This window comes from Drosophila subobscura, chromosome O (assembly GCF_008121235.1).
Source record: "Drosophila subobscura isolate 14011-0131.10 chromosome O, UCBerk_Dsub_1.0, whole genome shotgun sequence".
NCBI lineage: Eukaryota > Metazoa > Arthropoda > Insecta > Diptera > Drosophilidae > Drosophila > Drosophila subobscura.
The window spans coordinates 22,753,264-22,770,087 of record NC_048533.1 but is presented as its reverse complement, the minus strand read 5'-3'; the positions used below and the strand labels follow the sequence as shown (position 1 = coordinate 22,770,087).

The 16,824-nt window shown below is 42.8% G+C and overlaps 9 protein-coding genes across 10 annotated transcripts; 2 read left to right on the top strand and 7 right to left on the bottom strand.

The window, feature by feature from the left end:
• Positions 1-87: 87 nt before the first annotated feature.
• On the top strand, positions 88-1,314 carry LOC117899386 (protein phosphatase 1 regulatory subunit 7). The gene has a single exon (XM_034809368.1). It carries the CDS (start codon positions 192-194, stop codon positions 1,173-1,175), a length of 984 nt encoding a protein of 327 aa, XP_034665259.1. The 5' UTR covers positions 88-191; the 3' UTR covers positions 1,176-1,314.
• A 152-nt stretch (positions 1,315-1,466) lies between these two features.
• Positions 1,467-2,697, bottom strand: LOC117899387 (protein CREG1). Of its 2 annotated transcripts, none has more exons than XM_034809370.1 (4): positions 2,651-2,697; positions 1,885-2,330; positions 1,743-1,824; positions 1,467-1,682 (listed from the first exon to the last, which is right to left on the bottom strand). In XM_034809370.1, exons 2-4 carry the CDS (start codon positions 2,323-2,325, stop codon positions 1,573-1,575), a joined length of 633 nt encoding a protein of 210 aa, XP_034665261.1. In that variant the 5' UTR covers positions 2,326-2,330; positions 2,651-2,697; the 3' UTR covers positions 1,467-1,572. The 2 variants fall into 2 exon arrangements, with proteins under 2 accessions (XP_034665261.1, XP_034665260.1); XM_034809369.1 differs by having other exon boundaries at positions 1,885-2,348; positions 2,651-2,669.
• A 569-nt stretch (positions 2,698-3,266) lies between these two features.
• Positions 3,267-9,553, bottom strand: LOC117899383 (leucine-rich repeat protein soc-2 homolog). The gene is made up of 3 exons (XM_034809365.1): positions 9,365-9,553; positions 7,157-7,727; positions 3,267-7,097 (listed from the first exon to the last, which is right to left on the bottom strand). Exons 2-3 carry the CDS (start codon positions 7,623-7,625, stop codon positions 5,653-5,655), a joined length of 1,914 nt encoding a protein of 637 aa, XP_034665256.1. The 5' UTR covers positions 7,626-7,727; positions 9,365-9,553; the 3' UTR covers positions 3,267-5,652.
• Positions 9,554-10,897: 1,344 nt separating this feature from the next.
• LOC117899396 lies at positions 10,898-11,491 on the bottom strand. Its single transcript, XM_034809381.1, has 3 exons — positions 11,333-11,491; positions 11,138-11,269; positions 10,898-11,079 (listed from the first exon to the last, which is right to left on the bottom strand). Exons 1-3 carry the CDS (start codon positions 11,418-11,420, stop codon positions 10,988-10,990), a joined length of 312 nt encoding a protein of 103 aa, XP_034665272.1. The 5' UTR covers positions 11,421-11,491; the 3' UTR covers positions 10,898-10,987.
• An 88-nt stretch (positions 11,492-11,579) lies between these two features.
• On the bottom strand, positions 11,580-12,060 carry LOC117899398. Its single transcript, XM_034809383.1, has 2 exons — positions 11,738-12,060; positions 11,580-11,679 (listed from the first exon to the last, which is right to left on the bottom strand). The coding sequence occupies exons 1-2, from the start codon at positions 11,925-11,927 to the stop codon at positions 11,621-11,623; spliced, it is 249 nt and encodes an 82-aa protein (XP_034665274.1). The 5' UTR covers positions 11,928-12,060; the 3' UTR covers positions 11,580-11,620.
• Positions 12,061-12,817: 757 nt separating this feature from the next.
• LOC117899389 (salivary glue protein Sgs-5-like) lies at positions 12,818-13,444 on the bottom strand. The gene is made up of 3 exons (XM_034809373.1): positions 13,194-13,444; positions 12,959-13,138; positions 12,818-12,896 (listed from the first exon to the last, which is right to left on the bottom strand). The coding sequence occupies exons 1-3, from the start codon at positions 13,417-13,419 to the stop codon at positions 12,859-12,861; spliced, it is 444 nt and encodes a 147-aa protein (XP_034665264.1). The 5' UTR covers positions 13,420-13,444; the 3' UTR covers positions 12,818-12,858.
• A 170-nt stretch (positions 13,445-13,614) lies between these two features.
• On the bottom strand, positions 13,615-14,883 carry LOC117899390. The gene is made up of 4 exons (XM_034809374.1): positions 14,507-14,883; positions 14,058-14,442; positions 13,833-14,000; positions 13,615-13,771 (listed from the first exon to the last, which is right to left on the bottom strand). Exons 2-4 carry the CDS (start codon positions 14,335-14,337, stop codon positions 13,725-13,727), a joined length of 495 nt encoding a protein of 164 aa, XP_034665265.1. The 5' UTR covers positions 14,338-14,442; positions 14,507-14,883; the 3' UTR covers positions 13,615-13,724.
• Positions 14,884-15,229: 346 nt separating this feature from the next.
• On the bottom strand, positions 15,230-15,660 carry LOC117899393. The gene has a single exon (XM_034809377.1). The coding sequence runs from the start codon at positions 15,626-15,628 to the stop codon at positions 15,245-15,247; it is 384 nt and encodes a 127-aa protein (XP_034665268.1). The 5' UTR covers positions 15,629-15,660; the 3' UTR covers positions 15,230-15,244.
• Positions 15,661-16,125: 465 nt separating this feature from the next.
• LOC117899397 (vasotab) lies at positions 16,126-16,606 on the top strand. The gene is made up of 2 exons (XM_034809382.1): positions 16,126-16,361; positions 16,429-16,606. Exons 1-2 carry the CDS (start codon positions 16,157-16,159, stop codon positions 16,497-16,499), a joined length of 276 nt encoding a protein of 91 aa, XP_034665273.1. The 5' UTR covers positions 16,126-16,156; the 3' UTR covers positions 16,500-16,606.
• The last annotated feature ends 218 nt before the right edge of the window (positions 16,607-16,824 follow it).

Genomic DNA, 16,824 nt, shown 5'->3' with positions numbered 1-16,824 from the left:
TGTATACCCAGATATCCCATCCGACACATCTCTGTGAAGACACTCAGCTCACATGTTTGCGTCACCCAAACATAAACACACTCTGTACACGGAAAAACCAACAAAATAAACAAGTTAAAGTCGGCATCGAATTGTGATTCATTAAGATACTTACATACCATAACTGAGTAAAATACACAAGAGCTTCCGAAATGGGTGATGCAGACAGAGAGCTTAATAGCAATAGCGAACCGGTAAGGCCACTGGTTGGCCTGCAGGTGATTGCGCCCGAGGATATGGCGTCCATCGAAGAGACAATCACAATTGATCCAGAGTGCTTCGAACTAGATCTGAATCATCGCCGCATTGAAAAGCTGGAAAACTTTGAGCCCCTCACGCAGATAGAGCGACTGTTCCTGCGCTGGAATCTCATCAAGAAAATCGAGAACCTGTCGATGCTGAAGACCCTCGTGGAGCTGGAACTCTATGACAATCAGATAACCAAAGTGGAGAATCTCGAAGAGCTGACCAACCTGGAGATGCTGGACCTCAGCTTCAATCGGCTGACCAAAATAGAGAATCTGGACAATCTGGTCAAGCTGGAGAAACTTTACTTTGTGGCAAATCGGATAAGCGTCATCGAGAACCTGGGCATGCTGACCAGCCTCACCATGCTGGAGCTGGGCGACAACAAGCTCAAGAAAATTGAGAATATCGACACACTGGTCAATCTGCGACAGTTGTTCCTGGGCAAAAATAAAATCGCTAAAATCGAGAACCTGGACAAGCTGGTCAATCTGGAGATCCTCAGCCTGCAGGCCAATCGCATCGTAAAGATCGAGAACTTGGAGAAGCTGACCAACTTGAAGGAGCTATACATATCCGAAAACGGCATTGAAGTAATCGAGAATCTGGCAGAAAACAAAAATCTGGACACATTAGATTTGGCCAAGAACCGATTGAAGGCCATTGGTAACCTGGAGACCTTGGAGAATCTGGAAGAGCTCTGGTTAAATCACAATGCCATTGATGATTGGAACAATATCGAGCTGCTCAAGGCAAACAAGGCCCTGCAGACGATCTACTTGGAGAGCAACCCCCTGGCCAAAGATATTCGCTATCGATCCAAGTTGCGCGACATTTTGCCCCAACTGCAGAAGATCGATGCCACCATGTGCGTGCTTCCGGGCCAATAGGTTTTGATCCCTGTACACGTAATGCACATATTATATTTATACAAACTCAAACTCATCCAGTGGCTAGCCCCAAACATGTGTTGCATATATCAATTAACTATGAAACCTGGCGTTTAAAAATATAAAAAACTAAATTACACAAACACAAATGGACACGAATTTAATATATTTACATACTCCTGGGTACACTACACCACTACGAGAAAGTTTTGCCGTATACGGCGGAGGCTTAACTGATAAGTGACAGGCACCTTTTGCATTTGCTTGTTTGTGCAGTGAAAGAAAAAAAACAATTAGCTTATCATGCAATTTGTTGTGGGAATGCCCAAAAGAACAAAGAAGAATTGAGGCATCAAGTTGTTTCCTTAGCGTATCGTCAGGTACTGGTGGGGAGTAATCACAATTGAATGGCGTAATAGTCAGAGGAAGTGACCTGATGTGGGCCACCATAGAAGTCCAGCACAAAGATATTGCGAATGATCAGCTCGCACAGATAGAAGTTGTGAGCTGCAATCGGAACGGAAATAAAATAAGAAAGAAAATTCTAATTTATTTTGAAATTCAAACCCTTTATCCAGTTGAGTGCTGCGGGATGCCGTTTGATGTACGCGTCCAGCGCTGGCTTGTAGCTGCTATCCCTCGTATCGAACTGCAGATGGAAAATGTTTAGAATTTTCATGCAAAACTCAGATGCGACTGCATCACTCACCCTCTGCACCTGGCCACTGATCATGGAGCGGGCACAAGTGGGCTCCATGGGATCCTTGCCGTTATCCTTGCAGTGCAGAGTCTGCTCTTCGCTGAACATCAGCGTCACTTTGTTGTTCTTCTCCCAGTCGGGACCCGTAAAGTCCAGGTCGGTGAGCAGGAAGCGTATCTTGCCCGTGGAGTTGCCATTGGCGTCGCTGTCATCGACCGACACAATGTTGACCATGGGATAGCTCTCCACAATTTTGTTGGTGGAAATGCTGCCCACCGCCGCCCAGTTAGCGCGGTGCACCAACTGCCGAGCGATCTTGGCGTGGTTGAGGCCCATCTCCCGCTTGTATTCCTCTATAATTCTGGCATCCTCGCTGGGGGAGTATCCTTGGGTTTGGCTGAGACCGAAGGCAAAAACCAAGGCCAGCAGCAGAGCAGGGCAGGTGTACATTGTGGCTAGAGATTGGCGGCAATCTGTAAGTAAAACCGTTCACTTTCAAACACCCACTGTGCGGCATACAGGAAATTTGCAACGCATTTATAAGCAGCCTTCATCTTTGTAATGCAACGACTCTGATTCACTCGATGCATAAAGAACAAAGCGACCGTCCGCCCGTTCATCCGCATTTTCATACTGCGACCGTTCGTTCATCCCAATTTTCATACGCATATTGACCTTTGGCGCCTTTTTGCTTTCGATTTCCTACGTAGAACTTTGCACGTAGCTCCTCCATATGCATGTATTAACATACATAGTATGTGCGTACATCGCTTACCTTTTCGATCTGAGTTTGGTGTTGTGGCTCTGTTGGGATTTGTTTGCAAAATGACTTGCCCCGCTGCTACTACGCCTTTGTTATCATCACCTGCCCACCAGAGGTACAAAGAGAGCCCACTAAGCTGTCAGCTGTTTTGAGCTGCTACCTGCTGCTGAAGTGGGTATATGAGTGCCCACAAGAAGTCACTGATTAAATGTGCAGCATACTGCTTACTAACCTGCCTAGCATTCAGCCATGATTACCAGTAATACTTATTTCTTTCGATTTTATTTCAGCGAAATACTTTACAGTAAAAGTAATTTGTAAGCACACACATAGAGTTCATTGGGGGTATCAATTGGTCGATCACTGAGGCTTTTGTCTCTACAGGTTGCTCGCACTCAGCATTGCCAGACCAAAAAAAGCTGATTGCTGTGGCACGCACCCCAAACCGGAAGAAACAGTTATTTGAACTCAATGTCGGGCTAACAGCTTGGTTTTCTTTTATTTTTGCAAATTTTTACTCCATAAATGTATTTGATGTTAGGAATATCATAATATTTGTAGTTGTACATTTCGTTTTCCATTAACTTGACTTGGTTTAACATTTATTGTGGCAAATTGTGATGTATTATCCGTTGTAATAACAAAAAAAAACAACAAAAAAATAGTATGTAAAGACAAACGTTTTGGTATTCCGTTCTATGCAAAGTTCTTCTGTAATTATTACAGAGTGCGAATATTGTTTAACATTGATTTGTATTTTGTATTTGTATTTGTGTTACATTTACGTTTTCATTTTTGTACCGTATACCATTTTTATACGTTTTGTTTTTGGTTATAACTCGTATTTGTTGTAATTAAATTACGTTTGCCAGTTTAGTTTACCCTGCCGCATACAGTTTGTTTGAAAAATATATGTCCATACTATGCTTATCCCATTGAATACTGAGATAAATACATACAAGTGAGTATGTGTATAGATATCAAGTGTTTTTTGCATTCACTTGTCTTTGTCTTTGTTTTGTTTTGATTTGTTTCTTTTTTTCAAAAATAGATGTGTAAAAGTACATAGATCATATGATGCGTGTATGTATTGTATGTATGCATGTATATATGTATGTGTATAAATGTTTGTTAAAGTTAAAGTTTCGTTGATGTATTGGTTTTACAATTTGTTAAAAGTTTAAACTTTAAAGCCCATTTGCGTTGCATTGCAGCGGAGCGTAGCTCAAAAAATGTCTTACTTCTTCTTTCATTGTGTGTGTTTCAGGACATGTAGTTCAAGTCTTACAAAATATATAAATCATCCATCGATTTGTGTTGGCTTTGAGCGGGTTTCAATGTATTTAATGGCTTTCTCCTGCCCTAACACTCATTTAGATTACTTTACGAATGAACATAGTTTGAATCTCTGGGGAATATATGTATGTATGTTTGGATGTATTTTATGCCTATCAATTATGTGGCATTAAATTATTTGCCTGCCTTACAGATATCGTTGCGACACAAAAAAACTTTTTAGATATTATTTGCCACCAAAATCTTTTTTTTTATATTCAAAAACCATATTTTGGTTGCTTTTTACACTTGTTTGATTTTCACACACATCCCAAGTCCTACCAGAAACAGGGTCCTCATTATGAGGATTTACATATAAATATAATGCTTGCAGTTACATCATAAAGTATGTCCACAAATGATCATCTGCTTGGAGCTCTAACATAATCGTACCTTTATCCATCAAATTTCCTTAGACATCGGTTCAGTAGACGCAGAGTGAGTATTAGAACAGTACGCAGTGGCACCAAAACTTGGTTTTTTAACTTTAAAAAATTGATTTTTGGGGCTCGGTTTTTTGCTCGTGCAAAGTACAAACTCCCTGTGGCACAGAGCTCTTCTTTTTTTGGTTATGATAACTAAATGCATTGAATCCTTTATAGTATTCATACGCATGAATTACAGTCACATCTATACTGAAACGATGCACAAGTATTCAACATTGATTTCGTTTTGCTTGCTAGTTTAACATCTTTTTAAACACGTATAGGTTTAGTTATTAAGTTTTCTGGTTATTTTAAGTTTAGACTAACATACAAAAAGCAACAACAGCAAGTCGGTCTACATATAGTGGATATATATCTGTGTGTAGCTTGCTCGTTGGCGCCACATATTAAAATTGTTACCACAAACATACATATACAAATTACAGAATGTTTTAGAGGGTATACATTTATGTTTAAATATTTCTTGAAGTTCTTGCGCAAGCATGAAGTTTGTTTTTGTTTGTCATATTTTAATCAAACACATAAATACCGTTAGTTAATATATTCTTAGCACATATACTGTATTGTAGTCCATAAATATTTAATCATTGTTGTTAATGTTTATTTTTTTTCGGCTACGACTTACTTTTATGTATAAAGTTTAATAATTTCTTATTCATTTTTAATTTCCTTTTTTGTTTTGTTTCATCATTTTCAAACAATTCCTTGGCGCTTGCGTATTCTGTGAAGTTTTTTGTTGGTTTTTAACATTAGATTTAGCATTTTGCTTTTTTTTGACTCAAAGACCAAATATCAAACAAAAGGGTTTAAAGCTTTCAAATTCACTTTCGTTTCATTTCGTTTCATTATTTTTTTGACTAGCTTGGAAGCATGGGTTAAATTATAACCTAAAAATTGTGTGGTGTTTCCAAGCAGCTTGGGAACTGTGACCTAAGAGTGGGTCTAACGTATGGGTAAAAGCAAAACGGGGGCAGTTTTCAATACGCGGGACATTGGTATAACACGTTAAAGCTATCATTTTGTCGGCAAACGCACTCCAGTAGGTTTTACTCGGGATGCTTGGGTCGGAGGAGAACGTGAACCTGTACGGGAACGGGGACCATGTTAACGCCGATCGCTGGCACCGCCCGCTTCCGGCTTTGTATCACCGGGCGCCTTTTGCACCGCCTGCAGCTCGTACTGGTAATAGCAGTCGCTGCCTACGTAGACGGTGCGCCAGACGCCGTCCACATCTCACATCTGCCGATACGGCGAGTGCATCTTGAGCCACTGCAACACCAAGGACGGACCACCGGCCTGGATCTCGGGCGGAATGGTGCTCAGCGGGCACTTGTCAATGTTGAGATACTTTAGGTTCTGGCAGAGTGCCAGCTCGAAAGGGAGCTTCTCCAGACCGGGATTCTGATTGATATAAAGGTTCTCCAGTCCCTCCAACGACCCAATCTCCTCGGGCAAAAACTGCAGGTTGTTCTCGCTGACAGACAAATGTGTGAGGTTGCTCAAGTGTCCAATGCTGCGCGGTAGCATTGTGATCTGATTGGTCTGCAGTATCAGCCGCTGCAGCTCGTGCAGCAGGCCAATCTCGTGCGGCAGCACCTCGATGCGGTTCTCCTCCAGGTCGAGGATGCGCAGCTTGCGCATATTCCCAATCGTGTTGGGTATCTTCTTGAGCATGTTGTTCGACAGGATGAGTATCTCCAGATTCTGCAGGTTCATGATGTCATCGGGCAGCTTCTGCAGCGCATTCGTGGCCAGATTCAGCTCGACCATGTTCACCCACGTGCCAATGTCCAGCGGCAGGGCCGTCAGCATGTTCTCCTTCATGTTCAGCTTGGTCAGGCCCTTGGCTCTCGAGAATATGCCGTAGGGTATCTTGTCGATGCGATTGTGCTCCAGATTGATGCTGTAAACGTTCGTGAATTGCGCCGGTCCGCCGGTGGGGTAGCTGGTGAACTGATTGCGGGACAGGGTGATGGTGGTGAGGCCGCTCAGGCTGGCGAGCATGCCATCCGGCAGCTGTGTCATTCCATTGCCCTCCACATTGAACTCGTCCATGCTCTTGCAGTTCTTCAGCGTGGCCGGTACGCTGCTCAGTCGATTGTAGCGCAGACCCAGCCGCACCAGGGACTTTAAATTGCCAATGCTGTCGGGTATATCCAGCAGCTCATTGTGCTGCAGATCGAGGGCACTCAGATTCACACAGTTCCCAATGTCCTCCGGCAGGTGCTCCAGGTGATTGTGCGACACATCGAGCGTGGTCAGATTCACCAGCGCCCCGATGGCACTACCCAGCTCCCTGATCTTGTTCTCGCGCAGACTCAGCATCGTCAGGTTGACCAACTGCCGCAGATCGTCGGCCACGGCGGTGATGCGATTGAAGCGCAGATACAGCGTGGTGAGCGTGCGCAGGCGATAGATGACGTGCGGGATCTCGGCCAGCTTGTTGTGCCGCAGATCCAGCACTTTCAGCTGCTTGCAGTTCTGCAGCGACTCGGGCAGCGAGGTCAGCGAGTTCTCGTTCAGTGCCAGATTCCGCAGGTTCACCAGGCATCCAATCTCGGCGGGCAGCTGGCCAATCTTGTTGCTGTACAGATACAGCTCGGTGAGGTGCACACAATCCTTGACCGTGCTGGGGATCACCGTGATGGAGGATTTGCTCAGGTCCAGTCGCTTAATGCCTGCAGGGAAAGTGGTTTGATGGGGTTCTTGTTTTGTGTGGAAACTGAGGAAGACTTACCCTCATCTCGGCAACGTTGCAGCGCCTTGATCACATCCTGGTCCACCTGGATGGGTTTGCTTTTCTTGGTGGTAGGCTTGGGCTTGTTGGATTCCGGATGCTTGACCGTCACCATTTTGGGACGCGTCTCGGGCGGCATAGTTGCGTTAGTTTCGTTGTGTTGCTGGCTGTGTCCGTTGCTGCTGCTCGCCGGATTGCTGCCCCCGCTGCCGTTGGCTGTGCTGTGATGACTGTGATTGGTGCTGAATGCTTCCTCCGAGCCGCTGCCGCCACCTCCGTTGCTACCGAAACAGTGTGTTTGGGTCTCTGAGGGTCCGTCGTTGTTGCTGTTCCTTCCGCCGCCACCGCCACTGCCACTGCCTCCTCCGCCTCCTCCCCCTCCTTCAGCAGTGCCGCCGTTCCGCTCCGCCTGCCCCGTGGATGATAACGATGTGGTCGATGCCGTAGCGCCCGAGGAACACAAGTTCATTATTTTGCCCAGGTTTGCGGTCGGCGGCGACAAAGCGTTGCCCAGAAGTGTGCCAAAGCAACAGCAGCAACAGCCGCAGCCAGAGGGATTCGTTGCGCTACCCTGTAAAAATAAGTTAAGCACGTGGAGGGATGGAGAGGGGGAGAGTGAGTGTCAGTAAATGGTGGAAAAGTTGATTACTCGTTTATTGCTGCAGTTTATCAATTGTGCGTCAGAGTAGGAGCCCAATCGTAGACCGTGCGTCATCCCCACTGCCAAGCCAACGCCCCGTCCCCATCCCAGAACTAACCCGCGCTTTATTACTTTTGCTTTTGCTTTTGCCTCTCTCCGGCGTACGGCAGGCAGCGCTACGCGCCTTATTAACAAGTTGACCATAAAGTTTTCAGCACATCAATAATTAAATATTCCAAACCGTGACGTAGAAATGGAAGCGAGTTGATATACCAACTAGAGGATACCCTACACCATACCCTATAGAGTACCATAACCGATGATTAAATTCGTGGAAAAAGTATAAAAATACAAAAATATAAGCACCATATCTTTAACGTTGTGCTAGAGCTTGTACCCTGATAATGGCAAAAGGCAAGAGACGTGATAAAAATATAAAACAAACAAAAGTTCTTGAAGATTAAGCAAGAAAAAAAATGTGACTGTTGATTCAATTTTGCATAAAATAAGAAACTGAAGCACGGCAAATAATTTACCGTTTACATGCAGGCTGTTAGGACAGAGACTAGATCGCAGAAATGAACTCTTTAAAACACTTTACAACACTAGGCATTCCCCAACAGGACATAAGAAGACCATTAAATGGGATAAGTTCCAGAACATGCCATTCCCATCACTCCATACACGGCGATGCATGTGTGTCTGTATTTATGTTCTTATAAAACTTTCAAGAGCTGTCAATAGCAGCAGGATGCAGGGGGCAGAGGAGTAGGATGAGGCGCATCGCATGGCATTGGGTTGCACGCCCACGCCCACGTCAAGCGAATGCCCACCCGCACGACAAATGGAATGCTCCTGGTTGGTATATTTGTGGTAAATGTCAAGGTCAGTGTGGCAGTCAGACGATTCCTGGAAAGAGCCAATGCCAATGCCAGTGTCAAAGGTTGAAAGTGCACTCATACATCACATCACATCGCATCACATCACCGTTATGCGGTGGCCAAGAAACACGAGTCCACACGCGCACACGCATACGCACACCAAGCCTTTGGACAAACACAGGCACGCAGACACACTCCCCCTCTCTCTTACTCTGTCTCTTGTGGGAAACTTGAGCTTAATTATTATGCACAGAAACAGAATTTAAGACACCCTAATCAAATTTCGCTGCATTGTGCACATCCGAACCAATTAAACGGGCCCGCCCGTTCAAGTGGAAGACGCCGCCGTGGGGGATCAGAATATCGGTACAAAATGCAGTGGAATTGTACGGAGCTTATGACAAAGTCCCTCCCCACACAGAATGATGGATGGACAGCGGGGTGGGTGGGGTGGTTTGACTGGCAGCCTCTGATTCATGGTAAATTTCCATTTCTTTGATTATTATATTATATCGCATTGTACTTGACGAATAGTTGTTGTTGTTGTGTCACTGGGTCTCATAAATTGTTGCTCTTTTGTAGGCAAAACACAAATTGCGGCACACAAGTGCAAACACAACACAAACACAAAAACAAACACACGCATATAAATTTAAACAAATCGTTTGGATTTTGCATTTAACTTACTAATTTCACTTAATGGGCCATCAATTGAAATTGAAATGTTGATCTCTTAATATTCCGCACTCTGCTCATTGCCTCGCACAAGAAAGATTGTTATGATTCAATTTGCACACATCTTTTTGCTTGTTTGCCCATTTTTTTTTTCTTTTCTTCTTTTTTATTTTTGAATGGAACAGCTGTTCCTGGCAATGTGACCGCGGATTTGTCACCCAAATATACCGTCTTAGCCTCAGAAATATACCAAAATATACATTATTGCTTGAAAAATATACCGAAAGCCCCCTCTGCATGAACATGTTAACCAGTTGAATTTAATCACCGAAAAAAGGTTTGTTTGTAACTTCTCCTTCTAGATAAGTAGAAAGATAACTATTGAAAATTATACATTTCAGTCAAAGATCTCTCTGGTGATGGCTATCTTGCGATAGAAATATCAACTAAAATTAAGTCCTTCAAAAATTCGGCAGGTGGCGTGCTAAAAATTGGGCTTCCGTGCTGGAAAATACCAAATGAAAAGCTTGCACTTAAAGCAATTATTTAAATATAATTTGTTGTTAACTATAGAAGGCACAAAATAATTCTCTAGATTAGAGAACGCAAAACAAAAAATATTTATGAATGTGCCATCAAATAAGTTAATTTATTTGCATTCATTTAACGATGTTTTCCCTTTCGAACAGCAACAAATATTTGCTAAGGTATGCTACCAAAATGAAAGTGCATACACACACGAAAGCGCACCACGCGCACGCACACACCCACATACGCGCAGCCAACTGCATACTGAGACACCACCACATCACACACATACACCTACATCAACACTGGACTGTTATACATAATTTATGATGCGCAATTTGCCAACATTGCAATGCAGAAAAGTGGGGTTTCCGCCCGCAAAAGCAACAAATGACAGACATCGGGCAGGTGGGGTAGTAACAAATACCAACCTGCAAGTAAATCGCCACGCGTGATAAAGTTTTCAGCGTGTCCTTGTGAGCTCCTTGCACTGGAATTTACGTTTTTTCCTGCTCCTTTTCCTGCCCGAACACACTTTCGCTTGACCCTGCTCCTCCTGCTCCTCCTCCTCTGGCTGCGGGACTTCTGTGTCTGCTGTGAACGTTTTTTGTTTCGTTTGATTTTCGCGTTTGATTTTCACACTTTACACAGTTAATGCCGCGGACGTTGGTTTATGGCTTAATGTGGAGCGGTGGGGAATGAAGCGGGAATGTAAAACAGTTCAACTAAATCCGGAGAAAGTGACTAAAAGCTTTGCAGAAAAAAAACTAAATAAAAACTGGCGATTTTCCTTCTCGGAGGTGATGTGACGCGCGTTCTGAGCTGAGGTACGCCAGAGAGTTGCGAAGGATATATGTATATATTATCCTTCTCGCACTTTATACAAATACAAAACAGCCAAATGGGGTCCACACCAACAAGTTCCACACACACGTCTGCGCAGTGTGTGCCTGTCGAAATCATGTAGTTGCGAGAGTGACTGTAAAATTGACATGGCCTTGAAATTTAAACATTAAATATGTCAAAAACTGAGTTTTTTTGTGTCAACCTAAACGTATTTCCAATATTTCAATATTTCAATAACAATTTGTCTAACATTCCAAAAACTTATTTTTTCAGCAGTGTTCCAGTGCCCAGAAGATTGTTCAGCTCATCGTGGTTTATGATTTCACAGGCCCGTTCCGATAAGATACGGTAGTCTGGAGTGTGGAATGCAATTGAATATTGAAGAGTATCCTTGTTTCGGGATCTACTTACCCTTCTGGTACTTGCAGTTGTACATCCTCATGACACAGCTGCTGGCAAAGGTCCGCAGGCAGCCATCCAGCGCGTTCAGAGCGCAGACGACACGATACTTCATGGGGCATACATCGTGGCACTTTTTAGGACCTACATACAGTATAAGGAAATTGCTGCAGGTTTTTCTGTGAATTTTTTAAAGCTAAGACGCACCCGTCAAGGCACACAGCGGACCCACACCGATCCCGGCAAGAAATACACAAAGGACGAGAATTTTGTTGCCAAAGGCAATTATTGACATTTTTTTGGTAGACCGTTTACTCTTTCTGCAATTTTGATAATGTGAAGGTCGAGGCGAGAACAGTTTCTGTACTGCCCAAAAAGTGGCTTTACATTTATTTCAACTGTCAATTGTGTCAATATTTGTACAATTTTATAAAAATAAAATAAAAATATTAAAGTCTGTTACTGCCCTCGGCCGTTTCTCCTGCTGACTGCTGCCTAGCGACCACAGGCATCCGAGTCTCGCGTGCAGCGACCTGTCGACACCTTCCTCCAAACTGATGAAACAATTTCGGTATTTAATGCAATTCAATTGGAATACAGACATGCACTTACCCTCTCTCTTTTGACAGGCATGTCTATCCATTTCGCAGGGATTCCTGAAGGTGCACTCGATTTCACTGCTACCTCGCACCGTTGTGCCGCACAGGTACTCGATGCGTCTGTTGCACGGCAAATTACATTCCTGGGCCATCAACAATGCCATGAGGGACATCAGTGCTAATAGTAGCAGAATCATCTTCATCGTGGAGAGGTTCGTCAACTGCCACGCGCTGTGCGCGAACTAAAGAATTTTATATATGACCTGATTTGGGGCATTCAACGAACTCGTTCAACGAAAACCACATTGTTAAACTTAAAACAATAAATTCGCTTTGTTGGGGGTACTCCACATGCATGTGGCTATAATGTTTCTGTAATGTTTACAATTTTAGTTCATTCACAAGAACATTTTGCGTAAATATGGGACAGAGCATGACTCGTGCCTGCTGCCTGCATTCTTCCACATTCAAGTTTGCCTACTTTTGGGGCCTGCTACAAATAACTTAGCTTACAGAATAAATAATAATTAAGTTCCCAGAACTTTGTGCTTTTAAGGGAATTCTAGGAACACGAAAAATTTAGCTATCCAAAATATATTCCACCTTAAAAGAATTTCTGAATGGTTGTCATTTGAGATATAGATAATGAAACCTGGGGACTCATTTTGTATCTAATTTGTATATCTCGTGCTGGCTCAGAGTGCCTCTACCCCACTGTAAGCTTAGTATCAAAATAATATGAATATGCATTTCAAATATGAATAATTTATATTAATTTGTGTGATGACAACACATTTGACTGACATTTACTGCCAATACTTCGTTCTAGACAATTTGTTTAGATTTTATTATCAGGTGAGAACATGTCTAGAAACAGTTTCGGAGTGAATGTTCTGTCATAAAATCTGTTATTGGAAATATGTTATTGTAAGAGCTATAAACCGATCAAATGGCAGACTCATAAATCACGTGACCTTTTGAAAACTTTTATTTTTAAACAGTTTAAACAGCTGCGAAATTCTCCTTACTTTATTTAACAAAAAAAAAAATATAAAAAAAATAAGATGGAATATTCAGCGATTTATTTAACAATATATAAAAATTGTATTTTTCATTTAGTTGTTTGCCTCTCAACTACGGACAAGGTCCCAGGGTTGGCTCATAAGCATAGGCTGAAAAAAGACAAAATTTAGCTGAGTGGGCATACAAAAATATAAGAATTAATTGTACACACCGATATTGTTCTGGCAGGAATATTGATCCAGCAGACAGCGATTGGCGAAGGCCATATAACGATCACTGTTTTCCCCGTTGCTGTTGATGTACGGAAACCAGCCGCAGACTTCTTGACCACCGCGTGGACAACGCCTGGGGCAAAACTCCTTACACTTCTCGGCAGAGGTGGAACTCAAAGCTAAAGGGAGGAAAGCTTGAAAACTGTACACAAACTGCGGAAGCAGAGAACTCACGTGACTGGCACTGATTGACTCTCGTGCAGTTTTCATTGCCAAAGATACAACCGTTCTGGTAGACGCGGCAAACGCCATCCACAACCGCATAGACCAGCTCTTTGTAGTAGGGCGAACAGCGATAAAACACATTGCAAGTCCTGGCACAGCTCCTGGTTTGTGCGCCACTCAGATGTAGTGCCCCAACGAAGAGGACGAGCAGAAACGACAGCCTGTAGATACCCATGTTAACAGAGAACTGAGGGTACAGCCGAGTGGAATCCCACCATATATAGGTAGAAATCATCTGCAGATCCATGTATAATGAACCTCACAGATATTCTGTGTAAACAGTTGATGGCTGATAACAGCTGCGTACACTTTTTGTATTTATTATGCCATCTATTTAAATTTAGGAAATATAAATTGAGCCAGAAATTGTCATGTTTATGCACAAAATTTACTTTGAAACTTGAACCTTAATGAACTGAGTTGCGACCACGTTTGACAGGAGTGTAATTGATCTTCAACTTGATTTTTGTTACAAATTTCCTAAGTGTTGATTGGGCAGGCTCCCTGTGTTGGTTCACCTACATAAGCTGCACATAAGAAAATGTTTTTGGTTATTCGTAATCAATATTGTTGACAAAATAAACAAACCCTGAGCATGCTGGCAGGCAAACTGATCCATCAGACAACGATTCGGGTAGGACATGTAGCGACCGGCACTGTCGCTGTATGGGAACCAGCCACAAACTTTAACACCCGCTCGCTGGCAGCGTCTCCGGCAAAACTGATGACACTTCATACGAGTAGTGGCAACCAAAGCTAAAGAATTAATGAATTAAATACTATTAAAAGATAATCTAGGCTAGATTTATTTACGTGGCAAGCATTGGTTGGCCCTCGAGCAGTTCTCGTTGCGAAAGATGCAAGCATTTTGATAGACGCGACAGCCGCTGGGCTCCACTGTCCAGACAAGATCCTTGAAGTAGGGCGAACAACGAACAGTGGAAATGCATGTGTTGGAGCAATTCTTGGCCTGGGCGACAGTCAGTTGGAGGATAACTCCACCTAGCAAAGCGACGAGTAAAGCCAACTTGTAAATGTCCATCCCGATAATGATTGCAGATGAGTGCGGGTTTGTGTGTCTTGATGTCAGCATATATAAAGATACTCGTAGTTGGAAAATCTTTAGTTCAACAACAGAATTGTTGTGTGAACAGCTGTGGGATTGCTTGGGATCTTTGTTCTCTCATCATTATGCTCTCTGTTTAAATGAGAAATAATTAAAATGTCAGGCAAAATAAACTGATCAAAACTTATCACTCAACTTGCGACAGCGATTGTTGACAGTCAAGACTGTATTTTTGGGACATATTTTAGTTAAAGATAGCAGCATGCGTTTGAATCGATCTCTTCTCGTGGGGTTTGAGCTCTGCACTTGATCGACTGCCAGCAGAATAATGATACAGCAACACCAAATAAAACAAGCTTTCATCTCGCTTAATTATTTACAAATGAATCAGCAACTAGCACTCTAACATTCCATATTAATTCCCATTTTCCGGCTTAAAATTGCAATTATGCATCGATTTAGGACAGGGTTTGACTGGTTTAAGTTAGAGAAAAGTCTTCAAAGAGATCATCTCTGTGGAGTGCGTTAATCGTTTCGAATTTGGGAAAGTCATTGCCTCAGGGTAGAGGCCTAGTTTCCTGGCATTTCTATTTTATTTCATTTAGAAAGTAAAATCAACGCACGCGACTTTTTTTTGTTTTTTTGATTGACTTTGTCTCTTAAAGGTGTATCAATTTGGACCAAAAAAGCAGCAAACAAAATGTTCAAACTCCTCAAGTAATAAATCTCCGGGAACTGTCAGCTCAACGACACCGTGTGAGTGCCAGTGTGCGTATCTGGTTGACCAACTTCAACGCCCACCCGTCGGTCTGGCCCGGGCCGGGCTGGCCTGACATGACAAGCGTCTCGAAGCCAAGTGAATGTTGGCCCAAAGTGCTGGCTGGCATTATTTACATTTATTTTGAAACACTTTTAATAAATATTGCTGCTGCAGTCAGCGACTTAGCTTCAGGACTCGAACCTTACGACTGTCCTTTTGGACATGCCCAAAGGCCACTTTGATTTGACGAGTTGACTTTGGGTTGACAAGCAGATAGACATTATGATGGAATCTTCTTTTTGCCGGTTTCTTGAGCAGCACGTAGATCTTTTTCCTTTGCTTTTCTTTGCGTTCTTTTCGTTCCTTTCGATTGGGCGCTGGCTGGACTTTGATTGGTGGCTTTTCAGTGTACTTTACGTATATTTTGCGTACCTCTTTTGGATGATGATGAACAGTCATTCCCGATGAACCCATATGGACATGTTCTCTAACGATCCGTTGACTGAATGTCTGCTGTTGCAAAAGCCAATATAGCATCCACACCCACACAACCGGCATGACCAACTTTCAATTGAGAGTGGGGATTGATCTGCTTTGGGGAGTTCAAGTCGTTGACAAAACGAATCGCATTTGCGGCATGAAATGATCGCTGTAAATTGAAATTCAAACATATAATTGTTAAGCTGAACAGCACGTTTTCTGCGCAGACTGCGCAGACCATTTAAGGCGATCCCATGCCTAGCGCCAGGCAATTGTATGGCCTGAAGGTTAAAGCTCTTAACCAGTTCAAAAGTATGAATGGTGTCCGAGTTGGCTGGGTGTGGAACACTAACTGTGTGATGTTTGATAAAGGGGCGGGAGCTTCGTAGCCTCTCAATAGCCGATTGATTGACAATCCCCAGAAAAGGCACTTGAACTGCAATAAAATGGTTTGTAATTTAATTTTAAATCTTAAATTTAAAATGAACTTTTAACAGCTGTTTCTGCGGGCGTTGAACTGTTGTCAATTATAGCTCATCCCTCAGGGGCGGCCCTATATAAGCTCCTCGGACTGGCAGTTATCAAACAGAATATCTCCCCGACATTATGGCAATGTGGTCGCTTTTTCTGCTCCTTGGACTGCTCCTAGTCTGTACTTTTATGGAAGCCCAATCAGAGGATCCATGTCGCAAAGTCTGTCCAAAAATCTACAGTCCAGTGTGCGGAGAGACCCGCAAAAATGGTCAATTGGTGCGCTGCAAGTTCAGCAATAGCTGCCTCATGGGTGTCAGTGGTTGTGTCAATCGTTTGAGTAAGTTATACAATTATTTACCTTCATTTGTACTCTGCAACTAAAATGAATATTCAACTGTTCACAGCGTGGTGTGGCACGGACTTGAGCAAATGCAAACAGACTTCAAACGTGTGCAATAGCTTGGGAGGATCTTAAGAACTTTACATAACCCAGCCCCTACACTGACGTGTGTTTGATCTGCAAATATTGTCGTCTTTTTTGGAAAAATAAAAGATATTTTTTTTCGTGCCAAAATAATAAAGATGTCTGCAAATGTTTGACGTCTTTGGACTTTGGAATTAAGCAAAAGCAAAATAAATTAATTTCTAGCAATAAGATATAGAAAAAGTTGTCCAATTTAGTTAATTTAATTCACTAAATTCATTCCAAATGGTTTGCTTTTAGAGTATTAAATTTTTAACATATGCGCCACCGATTGCAATTTTGCTTACAAGATTAGTTTCCATACATAAAAAATAAT

Coding starts and splice junctions, on each gene's coding strand:
- LOC117899398 (XM_034809383.1), bottom strand. CDS start 11,927: ATGAAGATGATTCTGCTACTATTAGCACTGATGTCCCTCATGGCATTG. Junction 11,680..11,737: donor TGCCTGTCAAAAGAGAGAGG/GTAAGTGCATGT, acceptor TTGTTTCATCAG/TTTGGAGGAAGGTGTCGACA.
- LOC117899387 (XM_034809370.1), bottom strand. CDS start 2,325: ATGTACACCTGCCCTGCTCTGCTGCTGGCCTTGGTTTTTGCCTTCGGT. Junction 1,825..1,884: donor TCAGTGGCCAGGTGCAGAGG/GTGAGTGATGCA, acceptor TTCCATCTGCAG/TTCGATACGAGGGATAGCAG. Junction 1,683..1,742: donor AGCACTCAACTGGATAAAGG/GTTTGAATTTCA, acceptor TTCCGATTGCAG/CTCACAACTTCTATCTGTGC.
- LOC117899389 (XM_034809373.1), bottom strand. CDS start 13,419: ATGGGTATCTACAGGCTGTCGTTTCTGCTCGTCCTCTTCGTTGGGGCA. Junction 13,139..13,193: donor AGTCAATCAGTGCCAGTCAC/GTGAGTTCTCTG, acceptor TCCTCCCTTTAG/CTTTGAGTTCCACCTCTGCC. Junction 12,897..12,958: donor TTCCTGCCAGAACAATATCG/GTGTGTACAATT, acceptor GTCTTTTTTCAG/CCTATGCTTATGAGCCAACC.
- LOC117899386 (XM_034809368.1), top strand. CDS start 192: ATGGGTGATGCAGACAGAGAGCTTAATAGCAATAGCGAACCGGTAAGG.
- LOC117899397 (XM_034809382.1), top strand. CDS start 16,157: ATGGCAATGTGGTCGCTTTTTCTGCTCCTTGGACTGCTCCTAGTCTGT. Junction 16,362..16,428: donor TGGTTGTGTCAATCGTTTGA/GTAAGTTATACA, acceptor AACTGTTCACAG/CGTGGTGTGGCACGGACTTG.
- LOC117899390 (XM_034809374.1), bottom strand. CDS start 14,337: ATGCTGACATCAAGACACACAAACCCGCACTCATCTGCAATCATTATC. Junction 14,001..14,057: donor GGCCAACCAATGCTTGCCAC/GTAAATAAATCT, acceptor TTAATTCTTTAG/CTTTGGTTGCCACTACTCGT. Junction 13,772..13,832: donor TGCCTGCCAGCATGCTCAGG/GTTTGTTTATTT, acceptor TCTTATGTGCAG/CTTATGTAGGTGAACCAACA.
- LOC117899396 (XM_034809381.1), bottom strand. CDS start 11,420: ATGTCAATAATTGCCTTTGGCAACAAAATTCTCGTCCTTTGTGTATTT. Junction 11,270..11,332: donor TCCGCTGTGTGCCTTGACGG/GTGCGTCTTAGC, acceptor TACTGTATGTAG/GTCCTAAAAAGTGCCACGAT. Junction 11,080..11,137: donor CAACTGCAAGTACCAGAAGG/GTAAGTAGATCC, acceptor TCCACACTCCAG/ACTACCGTATCTTATCGGAA.
- LOC117899393 (XM_034809377.1), bottom strand. CDS start 15,628: ATGCCGGTTGTGTGGGTGTGGATGCTATATTGGCTTTTGCAACAGCAG.
- LOC117899383 (XM_034809365.1), bottom strand. CDS start 7,625: ATGAACTTGTGTTCCTCGGGCGCTACGGCATCGACCACATCGTTATCA. Junction 7,098..7,156: donor GCAACGTTGCCGAGATGAGG/GTAAGTCTTCCT, acceptor CTTTCCCTGCAG/GCATTAAGCGACTGGACCTG.